Raw genomic sequence first — 16,655 nt, forward strand, 5'->3', positions numbered from 1 at the left:
ATAATCCTCCTCTGACTTCATTAACAAAAGCCATTTCATCCAGTTATTCAGGCAGCAACATTAAATAGACTATAAAATCGAGCTCAAAGTAGAGCCCATTTATATTTCAAACATACAGAGAAAACGGCAGAAGAGAGGACCTATTTTTTTACTTTTTTGCACTCCCCGGGTGCCAGCAACAACAGTCGAGGCTGCCATCAAATTTACATGACACTCCAGTCCTTGCTCTTTGCATGTGGAGGGATAAATGCACTGAGGAGTCCCATTGCAGAGCCGATGCTCGGCACCACTGCGGTACTCCACGGTTAGGCAGCTCTGAAGGAATTAAATATGAACACAAAGACGACAAGTCACAGCTGCCTAGGACCCGAGAAGAGAGAAACGGAGAAGCAGCCCATGCTCAGGGAAGGGAAACCCGGCACTGTTACGTCAGTGGTGGGCCTTTGTGGTTTAAACTCTGTCTCATTTGCTTACAGTGTCCACGTCTCAGGAGTGGGTAGCTAGGAGGACAGAAAGGGGCAGACAACACCCAAAGGGGCCGAAGTGAACCCTTCAGTCACTAACTCAGCTTGTACTCCTGCCAAATGTTACATTAAAGCGCCATAAAGCTTTCATAGAGCTAACCCAGAAAGACAAAATAATATGAGTGCATCGGCCATCAGCAGGAAGTAAAGCGGGACACATTACCTTAAAATCTACAGTTGTGAAGCCACTGAAAGCATTTTACACCACATCAAAAGGTAATACAGACAATAAATGCATAAATATACTCTACTATAGTACATTTTAAAGCAGTGGACTGATTCAGTGGACATAATAATGCAAATAACAATAACTGCCAGAGCTGTTGTACTCAAATTTAAACTTTTGTACTGCAAAAACAATGACAGTATAAAGAGAAAGATCACTCATCTCCATTTCCTCCCACCGTACAAAAATGAAGCCAAAATATTGCGGATACAGTCGGTGCCACCCTGTGCCTTTGGAGCCTGAGTCTGCGCAGTTGCGATCAGGAAGCAGAGGCATGTATCGAGTTTCCTAGCAGTTCCATTGATCACAAGCACACTAATTTACGCACCCTTTATATAGCATAAAATAACTATTTAAAACCAAACTTAATCAGAAAAAACAAAACATTGAACACACATAAGTGGGATAAGAACTAAACTCATATAAACCATTTTTAGGAAAAAACATTTTAGCGTGTACTGATTTTTTAGTTTGGCCCGAGTCCCATGTGTTAACATGTCGGCGGCTGGCTTTATGACCTATAGAGCAGGCAGCCACCAACTGAGATGTTCTTGTTTCACCTTTGGAGAGCTGTTATGTCGACAATCTTTATATACAATCTATGTATCAAACCTATTGTGCAGTGGCTTGTAAATAAAATAGTACTTCTAAAGCACAATAAAAAAATGATACTGAAGCAGATATTTCTTTCTTTTTCAGTCCTTAATCTTTCTCTAAAAACATAGTCTACTACACCATCCATAATGCAAATGGATTATGTATTTTCCACAGGACAATTCTTCTGAAAGCTGTCCTGGTTAACAGAGACATGCTGAATAGTAAGTCATTGAAGTGTTGAAGAAGTTTGTATGAAAACATATTTATGGGGATTATTTACTTTACACTTCCTTTAATCCCGTAGATGTCAGCAAAGTGTAAATATACATGTAAAATAAAACCTTGAGAAAACCAAATTAACATGCAAAGAAAGTACTTCTGCGCTCTACATTCATATGAAAGTCTGACAGATTTTAGAACAAACACCATCAGGACAAAAAGTCAACCTAACGGAACAAAATTTGACATTTGTGTTCATTTTACAAAGTGACAGTTTATGATTGCATGCATTGCTGATCTCAAGTCGGATGCTTTTTACATCCCACTATCCACCTGGTTTTGATGCGCAATACTGTAATAATGTCATGCACCAACAACTATAAATAAAAAATCAAGAAGCTTTTGTCAAGTGAACATAATCACGCTGTATTTGAACAACACGCTGTTGTGGTGAGGACGTTCTCACAACAGTTTCATAGGTTAAAGATGGTTCTCACCCAATGTGGAGAAGACAGAAATCGGTTAAAATGTTGGTCCTCAGGGGAGCAGGCCTTCATGTGCAAAAACCAACATACACAAGCTTAACAGGGTCGTGCATGATGATTGAGACAGAACTGATGAATTTAGTGTTTGGATTATACTGTGCATACAGATGGAAAGCAAAAGAATGAATTATGCTGTAAGAAAGGTCTTACAAGTCTTCATGGATATTTGATGCCTTTTTCCCCACAGTTTCCACTATCACGTATGGAATCCTGTGACTGACATGAGTTTAAGTTGACCTTAGCCATCATCCTCAATGAAGTAAGCCACACAAAAACTTTTTGCAGCCACTTTCAGCCTACAGAGTGTGATTCTGATTCTTAAAAGGAAGACATTAAGAATCACTTTAAGCTGCAGTAATCGCAGCAGCGTGACTTCATCCATATTGTGCTCTGTTGACAGAGAAAGAAAGAGATGAAGGGGGAGAGTGGGGAGAGGTTCCTGCTATCATGCTAGCTGCGGGGCCAGCGTTCTGTCGCCCGTCCTGTCCTGTATGACAAGCAGCGAGTGTCTTGAAGCCGTTGATGGCTAGTGATGTATCAAGATCAGGCACTCATGTTGTGTTGATCCCAGTGTGGCCCAGATGGTAAAACGCCACGCTCTGCTGCCTCGCTGTCAGGGCCGCCCACCGGCCTTTCTCCGGCTTTGAGACCTTAAATAAATGATAATAAGCGATGGAATCGGGCCTAGTCATATCGGTGCTGTGTTTATGACTGGCAGAAAGTCTGAGAGATTGTGCAGGAGTGAGAAGTGGGCGACTTCACCTGCCAAATGGGATAAATGTCCAATAAAGAGTAAAACAGTACTCTGTTGGCTTCCAGAGAAGTATGAGTGGAGGCAGGGAACCAATGAAGGAAAGAAGAAGAAAAGAGTGCATGAAAGGCAGGATGCATCTGTATGTGTGCGAGCACTGGCAGAAGTACACACACTTATATGGATATGGTAACCTGCCTCTGAATCGTGTTCACCCTAGGGCTTCCACCTGGCCCTGATAGAGATGGGCGACTCTTTAAAAAGCCCTTTCCACCGCGGGCAGCCCTGAAAACGTCTGGGCAGTCCGAGCAGAGTGCCTCGTCGTTCATCAAACATTTACAAGAGCAGTCCCTCCTCGACACCAGAATTACATTTGAAATCCCACCAGTTACATCACAGCCACCTAAACATGGCAGCTGGAGCTTTAAATACCTGTGTGTGAGGAAGAAGAGGAGGGAGGCACAGGGGACTTCCATCTGCAAGAGCAATTGAGATGAAATTTTCCAAGATGTGTTTTTGAAAAAAAAAAAAGGAACATTGCTGCAACCAGACATAAAGAGAGGATCAAAAGGGATTTCATCGAAACAGGAGTGTGAGGGCGGGCTTTGGGAGATCACTTATCATGCTTTTAATGGTATGTTCTATTTTACCAGCATTTGTAAGAAAATAAGGGGCTGATGCACTTAAAGGAAATATCATGTGCTTCTATATGGTACCATTTGCCTTGCTTGCATACTTCTAATCGTCAAATAATCCAGAACATTTTTAACATGGTATTCAAAGCATTACAAAAAACCCATTATTTGAGTATCTGATTTTCCCAAGCTTGATACAGTTCTGTACTATAGGGCAGGACCCAAATATTTGGCTATTCTAGTATTCGTTAATTGAGTAAGTATTCAGTTTTCAATTTAGACATTCTTTTTGCAGAGGACGAATGACATTTCAGTGTTAGTGATTCTGCTGCTGCGCCTGTCACACACACGGTGACCTGAGTGATTATTTTACCCAACGGTTATTTACGAGCTTATTGAGGCCCCCAACCCAAGCCCCCAGGAAGTACACCAGGCACTGATGCAAATTTTACATAGTGGCCAAAAGCAGAATTACGCCATTTGAGTTTAAGTCGGTCACGAGATGCCCACTGGCTCAGAGGGCCTTTTCCCCATTGACATACACTGGGAAAGAGATGTCTGTAAATCAGTAAAAAAAAAATTGTGAGTGTCAAAACCCCCCTGAGAAAGACTCCGATTACTATCTAGATTTAAACCATTCAGTTCGATAACATTTAGAAGGTCTTAAAGAGAAAATTACAACCATTCAAGCTAGTGAGGTGCTAATCCGGAAGTCGGTTACTCCACTGGCAGAAATTACCCGCTCAGGCACATTCGGCTGCGCCCGGCTGCACTCGGCTATGCTCAGCTGCACTTGGCTGCGCTCAGCTACAATTGGCTGCACTCGGCTGCGCTGGGCTGCCTCTAATCTCTACTACGCATGCTCTATGGGCCAGTAGATCCGGGTATTTTACATAATTTTGAACCCGGAAAAAGAGCTTTTTCTACTTCATGCACTAACGAGCAGCTCTCTTAGGAATGGACGAGGCCCCAGACTTTCCTCTAATACATCCATGCCCCAGCCCCCAAATAAGTTTGCTGTAATGCAAGTACATGCAGTAAATAATCTAAAACATCTGCTTGACAGCTGTTGTGACACTTCATAGTTTGTAAAGTTAAAAAACTCTAACAGCTGCTCAGTCCAACAATCTTAGCCTGTTAAATTTCATTGTGTGTCTGGAATGATGTGTCCTCATTATGGAAGATATAAAAATCTGCTTGCTCTGTGCTGCAGGAAAGGGCTCCACTTGAGGTAAGCTGTGGGATGGCTCAAGAGTTTGTGCTCCTGTGCTGCTCAATTAAGAGAGAAAGAGAGGGGCTGAGCGAATCAATATGCTGTGCTCAGCTGTACTATGAAATGTGTCAAAGTTGCGATAAAGTTGCAGTGATTTGACAAAATTACAAGGCACTGCAGAGTTCAAGGGGATTGTTGCGACCACAAGATGGTGAAATCCTGGAGGGACTAATTAAAGGAATTCCAAACCCCCAAAGTGTTGGGTTCAATGACCTTTCTGTGCACTTTTTGTGGCATTACAGAGCTTGTGATAATTTTTATTATCGTGGCTAACAGTGTTTCCCCTCCCCTTGCAGGCCTGGCACACCGCCAGGCCTTAAAATTTGCAGATTTGTGTAGGACAGCGAAGTACACTGTTTTTTTTCCCCTTAGGAGGTAGAAATTATGACCCGCCCTACTCTGCCTCTGATTGGCAAGTACTCTGTACCGCTCTACCTTGTTGGTTAGATTATGTTATAAGAGTGGCGTGGCTCCTTTAGAGACAGGGCAGTGTGTGTATGTGTGCGCGTATGGTGTGAGTGGTCTAGCAAAGCGTGCAAGTGGGTGATTTAACTGTCAGTGAATGCATTGGAGTATATGGAGCAGAGCAGAGAAACGGTTCCTCACCCAGCAGTAAAAGTGGTCAGTTTGACAGTAAATGTGCAGTTTAAGTCACAGTTTTCAGTTAATAAATGCTGCTGCTTCTCAAGACCAAGTGGAGCTCCCATATGTTGCTTTCCAGCGGCTGGTTAAAGTGAAGGGAGTTAACCCCAAAGTTACTTAAGCCCTGGAGGTAAACAAATCTCTGCTGTGCTTTCTGACTACAGTCTGGGGGCTAAAGCAGGAATGGTGAACAACTGTTTAGGTTCAGGGTAAGAATATTGGGCAGCCAATCAGACACAGAGAAGCCTTTGCCATCCTGATAACTCACATCATTGAAAAGTTTATATTCATCATTGTAACTTCATTGTAACTTGGTGGGAGAACACCCACCAAATAACACACAACAGGGATTCCCTGACTGATACTAAATACAACAAGCTGTTGTTTTTAATTTAAAATGCTCCTGCAGCCCTGTGGTTTTCCCTCATCTTTATTTCCATCACTTAATTTGTTTATAAACCTGTTGCGAAAATGAGCATCCATCAAACTTGTGACCACTTTGATTTTCAACCATTCAGCTCCCTCCAACTACCTTAACACATGCTATGAGATGGATGTGAGTGTCTACACTTTCAGTCTGGATGGCCTCGGAGGGATTGGAAACATTAACCCTGGCAGCGTTAATGCCAGCCTCCGCACACCAGACTCCACAGGAGCACAAGAAGCAAGGACATCTTCTTAGCAAGAAAACCTCTGTCTTATTGCTTCTTGAAAGTCAGAGGGCTCCAGATTACAGGTTGAGTGTTTACTCTCATCATGTAAGTCCACTAGTTTGACATTTAGCCCCCCAGCCAACGTCCAGGTTTGTTTACTGTTGGTGCAGTTATACAATTGTCTGTGGAGCTATAAACTCTCTAATAAAGAGGACTCCTGGGTAATGAACAACACAAGCTCGTCCTGCTAGGAGGATAACAGCAGATCAATAAGGTCAATTGAGTCTGAAGAAAAGTGAGCTGTTCTGATCAATCCACCTTTAAAGCACCTGAGTCACCCTCTCAACTCTCAACGATTTTCTCAGATTCTCAGAGTGTGTTTGCATATGTGCTGAGGGGAGAGTGATGTACATCCAATAATGAACTAAAGAAATCCCACATCACTGAGAGAAAGTCATAACATCAGAAGTCCATTAAAATATCAGGATTACTGTAGATTAATGACTGTTAGAAAAATTGTGGAGCAGACAACATGGGACAAAAACTCTCTCGGCACAACATTTAACCAACATTGTACAACACTGATTCCCTCATACATGTAGTAATGCTGCTCTCTATACTCATCTGAATGCAGCATTTAAATGAGTCGAGGGGGGCAGAGGCTAAAATTGTATACGTGATATTAAAAGTGCTCACCCAAGTCAGAGCACTGACAGTGAGAGTACCTAATGTCTCATTTGCAAGGCCGTTTCATGCCGTTGTTGGCCTGCATTGAAAAAGTCATTGACAAACAAGAAATTAAATTTTCCATAACAGGGGGCCTGGAACGTGTCGCAGCTGATTTCTCCTCATTTCTCCTGATATGGCAAGCAATTTTTATTTTTGTTAATTGACAAAGTGAACAAAACATTAACACAAAGTATTTTTCTTATTTTGCACAATGAATGAATATTACATACATTGAAAAGCATTGGATTTTATGTCTCCATCTGCTGGTGGGCCATTATCATAAGAGGATGCATAATATAATGTTAATTTCACTAAGAAACTTGATGATCTCAAGTTTCTTAGTGAAATTAACATTAAAGAAACTTGATGATCTCTAAAAATAGGTAGGAAAAAAGTGGAAATGGTTATTGGTTATCGGCCAAACGAGTTGTTATACGTCGGCATATCAGATATTGGCAAAAAATCCAATACTGTGCATCCCTACCTCTCACCTCAAGATGTCTGAAAAGAATGGGTCCTATAGGCACCCAAGAGTCTCCCCTTTACAAACATATCCAAATACTAAATTTCTTAAGTTTGAATAGATGCCTCATTTTAATTATTTTATATACTGCTGGGTAGCACATACTATAATCATATATCATGATTTGTTAGTTGAAGTATTAATCATTTAAATCTTAAGTTAAAGTACCTAGAGCTAGAGTAGTGGAGTAAAAATTACAATATATGGTTCCAGAATGTAGTGGAGTAGAATGTATAGTAGCATAAAGTAAGGCAATACTCAAGTAGAGTACAAATACCTAAAAACTCTGCATAACGACAGTACCTGAGTAAATGTACTTAGTTACAATCTACTACTGATCAACATTTCTCATTATATAAAAACAGAGAGCAAGTGCAACCAGTGTAAATGCACATTTCCTAAACACAATCCCACATACATGTGACATAGTTACATTCTGGATTGTAAAGCATTACAATTTACAAATATTTAAATGCTGTATGTTATAATGTGATGTACTTACATTCTGCTCAGGAAGTCTAAAATTCCTGGATTATTTTAAGTTTAAAGCACACTAACCCCATTAAAATCACGCACTGTGCTAAGCAGAAATCTTCAAAAACTACTAATCAACAGAATGTCTGCAAATCTGCCAGCATCAATCACAGAGATGGAGGAAAGTGGGATATGCAAAAGATGAAAGCAGAGGCACAGAGGGGGCAGGAGGTGGGCTGGTTAGTAATGTGATGGAGCCACGTCAGCTCTCTGAGGTAGCAGGAGAGGCTACAGTGGCTGGTCAGGGCCTTCATTAGGCCAAATGATTCCTTCAAAAACTCATTAATGCAGCCACTCAGCATGACCCTCACTTGGCCTCCTGAGGTTTGGCCCTGCCACAAGACCGACTTGATCTGTTGGTTTTATGTTCTTTGCTCTGTTTCACCTAAATGGTGTAGGATTTGTAAAACCAAGGACTTCAGGTTCACAAAGCTAAAAGTGAGGCAACACTACCCCTTTTACACAGAGACTGCACTACAGGGCCGCAAAGTCCCCCCTCTGTACCGCTCCTGCATTTTTACAGAGCCAAACGATGGCAGCATCATTCCGCTCCAGTGTTTGATTATACATTGCAACACGGCATCCCGCATTCAAAAGAGGCATTACAAGCATGACGTTTAACACACGAGGTTCTGCCTCAAGCGTGACGCAATATATACGTCAGCAGGGCTTCCTAAACAAAAACAAAGTCAAAACATGGCAATAGCAATCATTTACCTTCTCTGTTATATGGCAGCTGATGTTGACCTCTGCTCAGAGGGTAAGAGGCTTTCAAACCTTCTGGTGTTCCAACTTTGTGGACATGCGCTTTTCTTCTTCTTTGTGTTAGCCGCTGTGCTAACAGCTGCTGTTTAAATTTCCCGTGGCTGGACGCACACATAAACACTGAACGTCAAAACGTCACACTCATGCCGCTTATGGTGGCATCTTTCCGGCTTTACGTTTTACACAGACCTTATTATGGTGCTGTCACTACCTCCTGTCCCGGCTCGCAGTCAAGACCACTCTGTCCCCCGTTTCTGCAATTGGATGTCAACTGCAGAACTGTGAGTCGGAATAATAATGTGATATTTCCACCTTGAACAGGTAGTGTAAATGCAGCTACTGAGAGGCAGAGGTGGAGGGAAAACAGGGTAGCTGCTTTCTCTGTTTTCATTTTGCTTTGTTTCAGTAAAGCTGTGTTTGAAGTAGAAGCTGTATACTCCCAGTTTTTGTTAGTCATCATTGGATCTACCTGGCAATTTATGCCAAGAAACAGAATCGGGTGAAAATGTAAAAAACAACAGGTATGAAAAATGGTGAAGATAAAGAATAATAAATCAAAAGGAAAATGTGATTAATGACATACACAGCTTGTACCTGAGGAATCTGTGCACCTATTTATAACAGTGATCATAGTCACAGAGCACCTTGCTGCTCTGCATTCATCCTCATGACTAGAGAGTGTTTTTAATTATTCTGGTCCAGTGTTAATTTGACTTCCTCCTGGTGCAGTTTTTTCCATGAAATTTGTGTAATTTCTGCTCAGTGTTACAGATGCAAAGGGTACCCCTGCTATGGTGATATGCTGCTATATAATGTTTCTTGATGATAGATGGTAGTCTTGTAATGTAGTAAATTGTAATAGTGCATTTTATTGTTGTCTGTTGTATTAACCTCCCAGTTCTTTGGAATAAATTTGGGTCTAATTCTACATTATAATAAGTTAGTTTTTATCGTTCATTTTCACTAGATGACAGGCAGTCTAATAATAAACTTAATCACCTGATAAAGCCCTTCTTGATCACCACATTTACCCCTAAACACCTACAAACGGCTACCTATTGACAGCTACCACTCAGATAGGTGACGTTACTCCTCCACACTACCCAGTTCCCATGATTTGTGGGCTTTGGTTAATGAAAACCGGAAAAATTATGTTGCCGTAGAGTAATGAGTAATGAGGAAGCTGGGGACTGCATCCCCATTTATTTGGCAAATTGACACCATTAAAAGTATGTCAAAGAAGCTATTAGTGGTTCCCGTTTGCACTGTACCAATGAATGTACAGGCAAATATAAGCCGATCATTTTGATGATAAAGTAACCTTTAAAAAGTGATCATTCTCAGGAAAGTTCTAGAGTTATAAGGAGTGTCTTTTACATTAGTGATGGCCTTTGGAGATAATTATATCCTTGGGAAGTGAAAGTCACACTGAATCTAAAAATATGTCTCCATGTTCAGAATTTTGACGCAAATTGCAGCAATTGGGTGCTTAGTGTTTTAAAGTACCTTAACTGCCTCCACGAGCTACTGCTGGTCTGCTGACCGTGCTGTTAAGCGGGCTAAATCAGCGGGCAAAACTACAATACCTAACTTTTTACTATTTTTAAAACACTAGCACGCACCTGTCCCTTTTACCCGGCAGGACCTTTGCAAGGATGTAGCACCAGTTGGACTCAGCAGCTGTCACACAGACTCAGACAGAACTCTGCAGAATCTGCAGCGTGAGCACCAACCACAGCTTATGGTCAGTTACTGTTTAGAGTTTCTCAGATTTTGCTTTGGAGGGAAGGAGATCATAACTGTTAACAGACACAGATCAGACAAGTGCCTATACAAGTAGAAGGAACCACGTGACCTGAAGAAAAGCAATTAAAAACACTTTCCCCAGTCTTGCTAAATTATCATTCTTTTTTTTTTTTGCAAGAAGTACTGCAGACCTTTGGCTCTATTGCAGGTCTGCAATCAAGTAACCTGCATCCATAACATAGCAGTACATTAAACATCTGCTTTCCCTGCAGCAGCCACTAAAAAGCAGGTGTTGTTGGGTTTAATTTTCTGGGGAACCTTTGCAGAGCACAATAACTAACCAAATGTCGAATGACAGACTGTTGGTTGGAAAAAAAGAAGCAATTCCCAGTGCTCTGTGTGCTCTGTGAGCTTTGTGAACTTGCGATTAGCATTTTCGACATTTATTGGACAAACAATTGACTGTAAAAAAATGATCAATCGCACATTTATCACAATGAAAATAATCCTTATTTGCAGCCCTACTTAAATACATTTCTTAGCATTCAAATACTTAAGATGATTTGGTGATGCTCTCATCTTGTTCAAATGTTAACATGCCTGATATCAGAACAATGGTGGCTGTTTGTGTACAGTACTAAACATGAGAAACATGCACCAAGGCCGCCTTCTCCGCTTCAACAAGTATTTCTGTCTCTTTCTTCACCTTCCTCGTAGAAAGTGCAACATCGGCTGTGACACATCGACCGGCCTCTCAGCAGGTCAGCGTCCGGCTTCAATAAAGCCACATCACAACACGTCAATTCTTCAACGGGATACACTTCCTACCTTTTGTGCCAAAAGGTCACGGCTATCTCTCCACTGTGGACCACTCAGATCAGGTGACAGGCACGCTGACGTGAGCACCGACATCTTTCTGCACAAACATTCTGCAAGAACCAACCGTCTGCACTTATTAAGGCCCGCCTGGCTCACTGCTTGCTATCCATATAGAAAACTAAACTCCATCTGTGTGTGTCATCAAGGACTTATGATCAGGAGTGATAGGCACTCATCAGTCAAACAGCGCTGTTGCAGCAGGCCAGGGGATTTTCCTCTCACTGATGCACAATATTGGGCTTGAGTTAATCAATCTGTCAGTTCTTCTGCTTGACTACACACATGATGAGAGCGGCCATGGTTTGGATTTATTGAGTGAAGGAGGGCTTTCACTAAAGGATGGATCCTATCTAGACTGAATGCTTCAGTAGCTTTGCCGAACACAGAGAGACACCAAAGTGGGAAAATCACACCACCCACCAGCACAGGGGCTGGAATATTTTGTGTTGGTGACGCCGCTGAGGGTGTTGGCTCTGCCATTGGCTCGGCAGCAAAAAACAAACAAAACAATACAATTATTGATTGTTGTTTTCTGTTTAAAAATAATCAAAGTCTAATCAAAGTCTAAGAGAAGCACAGTTCCACCTGCTGCTTCTCTTAGACTTGGTTTTTGACTGTTTGGATAAAAACGGGGCATTTGAAGAAGTAATTTTTGGCTGCAGGATATTGTGATGTTATGGCACTTTTCAGTGTTTTTTGATGTTTTATTGACCAAACATTCAATTAATTGAAAGAATAATAACCGATAACTGAATACAATAACTAAACCTAGCCAACACTGGAAGTCAATATGGTGTCAGTAAGACTTTAAAATATTACCTCAGACAGATGCTAAAGTTTTATGGAAATTAAAAAAGGGTGGATAATATTTTAAATATCTAACGATGTTAGAATTTCATGTTGGCATAAGACATTTGTAGGGCATTGGATTTCCATTACTTAACAACACAACTCAAAACCAACAAAATATCAGCTTAATTTGTCATCAGAATTCTATGTCGGCACTAGTCGTCCTAACACCGAATTTTGGTCACCCCACGTCGCAACATGAAGTCAACACAATATCAATGTCTACTCATTAGATGTATCGTTTAATCTGTGACTTCATACCACGCTGAAAAGCAGTGTTGCGCTGCCCTCTCTGGCTCAAAGTTTTACTTCTGTTGCACCACCAACAACAGGCAAAAGTGACGTCATGCAGTACTGACACACCCTGGAGATTTCTGATGGGGTAGAGCTAAAGAATTTTTAGCTCTCAGAGTGCTGCAGTGGGAGATTTGCAAGAAACAAATTTTATATTCAAAAAAACAATGAACCATAGATAAAGATATCCTGTCTTTCAATTCACTGTTATGGGTCATGCTCCAAAAACTCAGAATTCTACATTTCCCATAAAGCAAAAAGATAGCATCTTTCATTAGACCCTCACTGTCGGCCTTTATAACTCCACACCTCCAGTTTACAACACAGGCTTTCTGTTATAAATAAGAAGCCTCTAAGCTTACAATATTTTCTCAATATATTGTCTCACCCTCAGAGGTGTTGAGATATCTGTCACTGTGGTTTCTGCCGCCAACTCAATACAATAGAGCATAGTGGGATTGTTTGTGCTGCTCACAGCATTGAAAACTGACATAGAACTCTATAAATAATGTCCCAGTCCTCTCAGGGAACACTTAGAGCTACTCCTTGCCAAAGACATAGCACCTATGAAAATTGTCCTGTAGCCATCCAGCACAATAGGGGCATTGGGTGACCCTTTAAGCCATTTCAGCTAGACACCATATAAAAACTGTTGATTGTAGAATACAAATCTCCTTTTTAAGGATCCAAAAACCAGATAACAAACAACTGCTATTTCACAACTCTACATTATGGTAACCCGTTTGCTCCTCTCTTTCGTGAGTCATGACTTTATTTTTTGGCCATCACAGGTCACTGTAAGCCGTCCACACTGGTACATCCCCTCCTGGGAGCTGACAAGACACTGACAGAAACAGCACATAATTAAATGCCCTATGACTCACAACCATTTACAACCATTAAAGAAATGTTGCAGCAGTTTGTCACCGCACTGCCCATCTATCCATTTTCTATAAGTATGTGTTCGCTTTCATGGTAACATGCATGAGCTTACATTATGTTACATTATGCATAGCAACAGCATATTTTAAGAAAACATGCTTCATTACTCTTAAAGAAGTGTTTTTTTTATGATGCCATCATTTCAAAAGAACAATTATTTTGGTCCAGATGGTGGCTTCATCATGTTGGAAGAAACTTCTTTGCAGGCTCTGATCTAAAATTGTTCAGGTCATTACCAGGCTGACTTCTTCCGTCGAGTCATTATCAGGCTTTTATCTTAGACATGCATAAAACAACAACAACAGCAGCTCGGTCTCTTGCAGCAGCTGGCTGGTTTTAGGTCAGTGGAAACATAATTTAGTCCAAAGTCTTTGTTCTTCTGTTCATTATGTGTCTCAAAACAAGACACTACATGACTTATTAGGTTTCTAGTAAAACAACACCTGAAAAAAAAGCTGAACCTTTAGAGCTGGATGGTGAATAATCAAATATCACAATATTTTTATGTATGCCTAAATAATATAACAAATCATTTTACTATTGATGATAGCTTAGGGGTTACCAGTGCTTTTCTAGATGAAACAAGTTGTAAAATAGCCTAATCAATGAGTCAACAGACAGACAATTAAGCAGCAACTATTTTGATAATGGATTAATTATTCAGTTTGCAATCACACAAAACAGAAAAATGCAGCTTTTGAGAAGTTGCAACTAGAGATAATTGGTGTCTCTGACTGAAAACTGACTGAAACAATTATCAGTACAGCCAGACAGATCGACAGATAAATTAGGGGTAAGCACTGCAGGTGAGTCTCATCAGCCAGTTGTAGCATCTAGAATTACTCCCTCTTTCAAAACCTCATCTACAGTACACCCCTAAACTACTATTGCTACAGCAAGGGAGGAGTGGAGAGGAGGTGCTTCAGTAGTGAAACAGCCACAATCTGAACCCAACAGACTGTCAGTGGATGCCTCATCCCATCTTCATGCACAGAATCCCGACTTTGTGGAATATGAAATTATCACCAAATAAAAAAAGTGGCTTTTTTTTGCACAAATTCCCAAAGATGTGCATGCGGCTTCTGTATCTGACCTGTAGATTAAACACACATCAACTCTGACCTCTATCTAAAGGCAAACTGCTGCCGACAGACGCACAAAAATTAAACTGTATTTCACTTAAAAATCCCAGTTGCATCGGTATATTTATCGTTCAACCTCCACGGCTGTATACAGAGAGAAAATTGACCCACAAAAAGATGCATACAAAGCTAAAAAAATCAACCATAACAGTAATGAAAATGAGCGCGGACGGAGTTCCCGGTGCGTTTACTCTCAACTACATCCATCCATCCATGGTGGCCGACAGTTACTCCCTGACAAGTGTCAAATATAAAAACTGCCGAAAAATTTCACACATATAAACGTGTCATAAACATCACTTACAGCAGCAAAGCAGTTTGTACTCACCTACAAGAAACCGTGAGTTCAACTTTGGTGGCAGGTATCGCAGCGGTGAAAGGGTCCGCGTCCCCAATACACGCCATATTCATCGAGCCGCTGCTTGGTCGATCACAACTTGCCCCGTATCCAGCGCCTTAACGGCGGCATGAGAGGAACCGAGAGAAGAGATGGGGAAAGGGGGATGAACAGGGAGCCTTGCAACGAGAAGATAACGAGCCGTTTGTTTCTAGAAGCATCGGAGCGGAGAGAGGGAGAGAGAAACGCGAGGCAGCACCGCGCCGGAGTCGCGTCTCTGTGCGCCTCGGTGCTCCGGAGGAGAGGACGGTGTGAAAGGGAGGGAGGACACACACACACACACACACAGGGGCTACACACGAAGTGGGAGTGTACAGTATCCATCCACTTGCAAGAATCACATAGCTTGACAAAGATGGTTTGTCATTTGTCGTTAGAAACAGATTACAGTATTAATACTTGGGTTAAGTTTGATAAACATTCAGGGTTCGGGTGTTGGTAATGACACTGTAGTGGGCGGAAAAGGGGTTAAAACGGTCCAATATAAATTATTTAAGAGTGGAGCTGCAGGATAATGACTTAAAATCATCTGAAAAAGGCAGGAGAATCTGTTAAATCCCGGACAGGCATAATAACGACTTTGTAAGACTGTAAAATATAATTAGCTAATTAGCGTTATTAGCATATTAGCATGAATCTGACATTAGCTAGCCCTCGGTTTGTAGAAGTTGTAGAAAATTTAAAGTAGTTTCAAAACTTACCGTTATTCTGACGATATTTTCAGAAAATACCTATCACCTGACTGGACAAATATGTCATCTGCTACAGGATAAAAATACATTTTTAACCAGTTTCCTGAGTCTGTTGCATGGATGTATTATACTGAAGTCGGGTTTTTGTCGTAGGCTGGTCGCCATCTTTGTTTCAATACGGAAACTGGCGGAAACAGGAAGCAGAGCTTTTTTTTTCTCATGCAGGTAGTTGGAAGAGTATGTATTTTGGAAAACCTTCAATTTAACTTTTCAGAAAAGTTTAGAGTGAGATTTGGAAGGTGGTGATAATTTTTTTTGATGCTGCGCTTTTGAATGTGCTGTGCAGCATTTTTTTCCCTTACATTAATCATGACATAGTCTGGCTCATTTTGTGTAAAAGAAATTTTGATTAAAAAAAATCTTTATTCTTTCAAGTGTTACAACAGCAAATAAAAATGTATGATTCACACACAGATGTGCATTGAAAAACATTAGAGTGAATGTCAAACTGCACTTAACTAGAAATGCATTATGCCTTGACCGAAGCACAATAACCGTGAGCCTGCTACTTTATGTTACACTGGGGCAGCCAGGTATGCTGTGTGTGAAAACAACATCACTTATTCTACAGCCCAATATCACTCCCAGTTAGAGAACGGGTGAAATCAAAGCAAGGCAGATCAAAAAGGCCCCCAAAATCACTAAATCCGCTCCTGACAAAAAAGCAACAGAGTGGAGCTGGATGAGAGAAAAAATCATTTCTCAACATATATCCAACCGATATCCAAGTCTTTAGTTTCCATGTTGTTGTTGTCCAAGTCAGCTTCCTCTGAACCTCCAAATTTGAAAGCCACCTTCTGACTATCTGCTGGAAGAGTCTGGGGTTGAGACTCACTGGGGGTGGATGGCGGCTCTACTGGAGCAGGTTTGCTGGTGTCCTTCTGCCTTAGTGGCTTTTCATAGGGAGCAGGGGCTGCTTCTCCTGATGTACATTACAGTTTAACATACTTGATCTCAGTCACATTTTAGGCAAGGCTCATACAAGCTTATTTACTCCAAAAATCCTATCCACCTTAAAAAATATATTTTTAAACCACT

At 41.1% G+C, this 16,655-nt stretch overlaps 1 protein-coding gene across 1 annotated transcript in view; it reads right to left on the reverse strand.

Moving 5' to 3' along the window:
- LOC121950125 (copine-8-like) overlaps positions 1–15,599 on the reverse strand; it is a 77,528-nt gene extending 61,929 nt beyond the window's left edge. Inside the window, exons 1-2 of the mRNA XM_042496043.1 lie at positions 15,567–15,599; positions 14,797–14,923 (exon numbers count right to left, since the gene is read on the reverse strand). Of these exons, the coding sequence (XP_042351977.1) occupies positions 14,797–14,879 (83 nt within the window). The 5' untranslated portion in view covers positions 14,880–14,923; positions 15,567–15,599. The remainder of the gene's footprint in view (positions 1–14,796; positions 14,924–15,566) is intronic.
- Positions 15,600–16,655: the final 1,056 nt, after the last annotated feature.

This window comes from Plectropomus leopardus, chromosome 11 (genome assembly GCF_008729295.1).
Source record: "Plectropomus leopardus isolate mb chromosome 11, YSFRI_Pleo_2.0, whole genome shotgun sequence".
Taxonomy (NCBI): Eukaryota; Metazoa; Chordata; class Actinopteri; order Perciformes; family Serranidae; genus Plectropomus; species Plectropomus leopardus.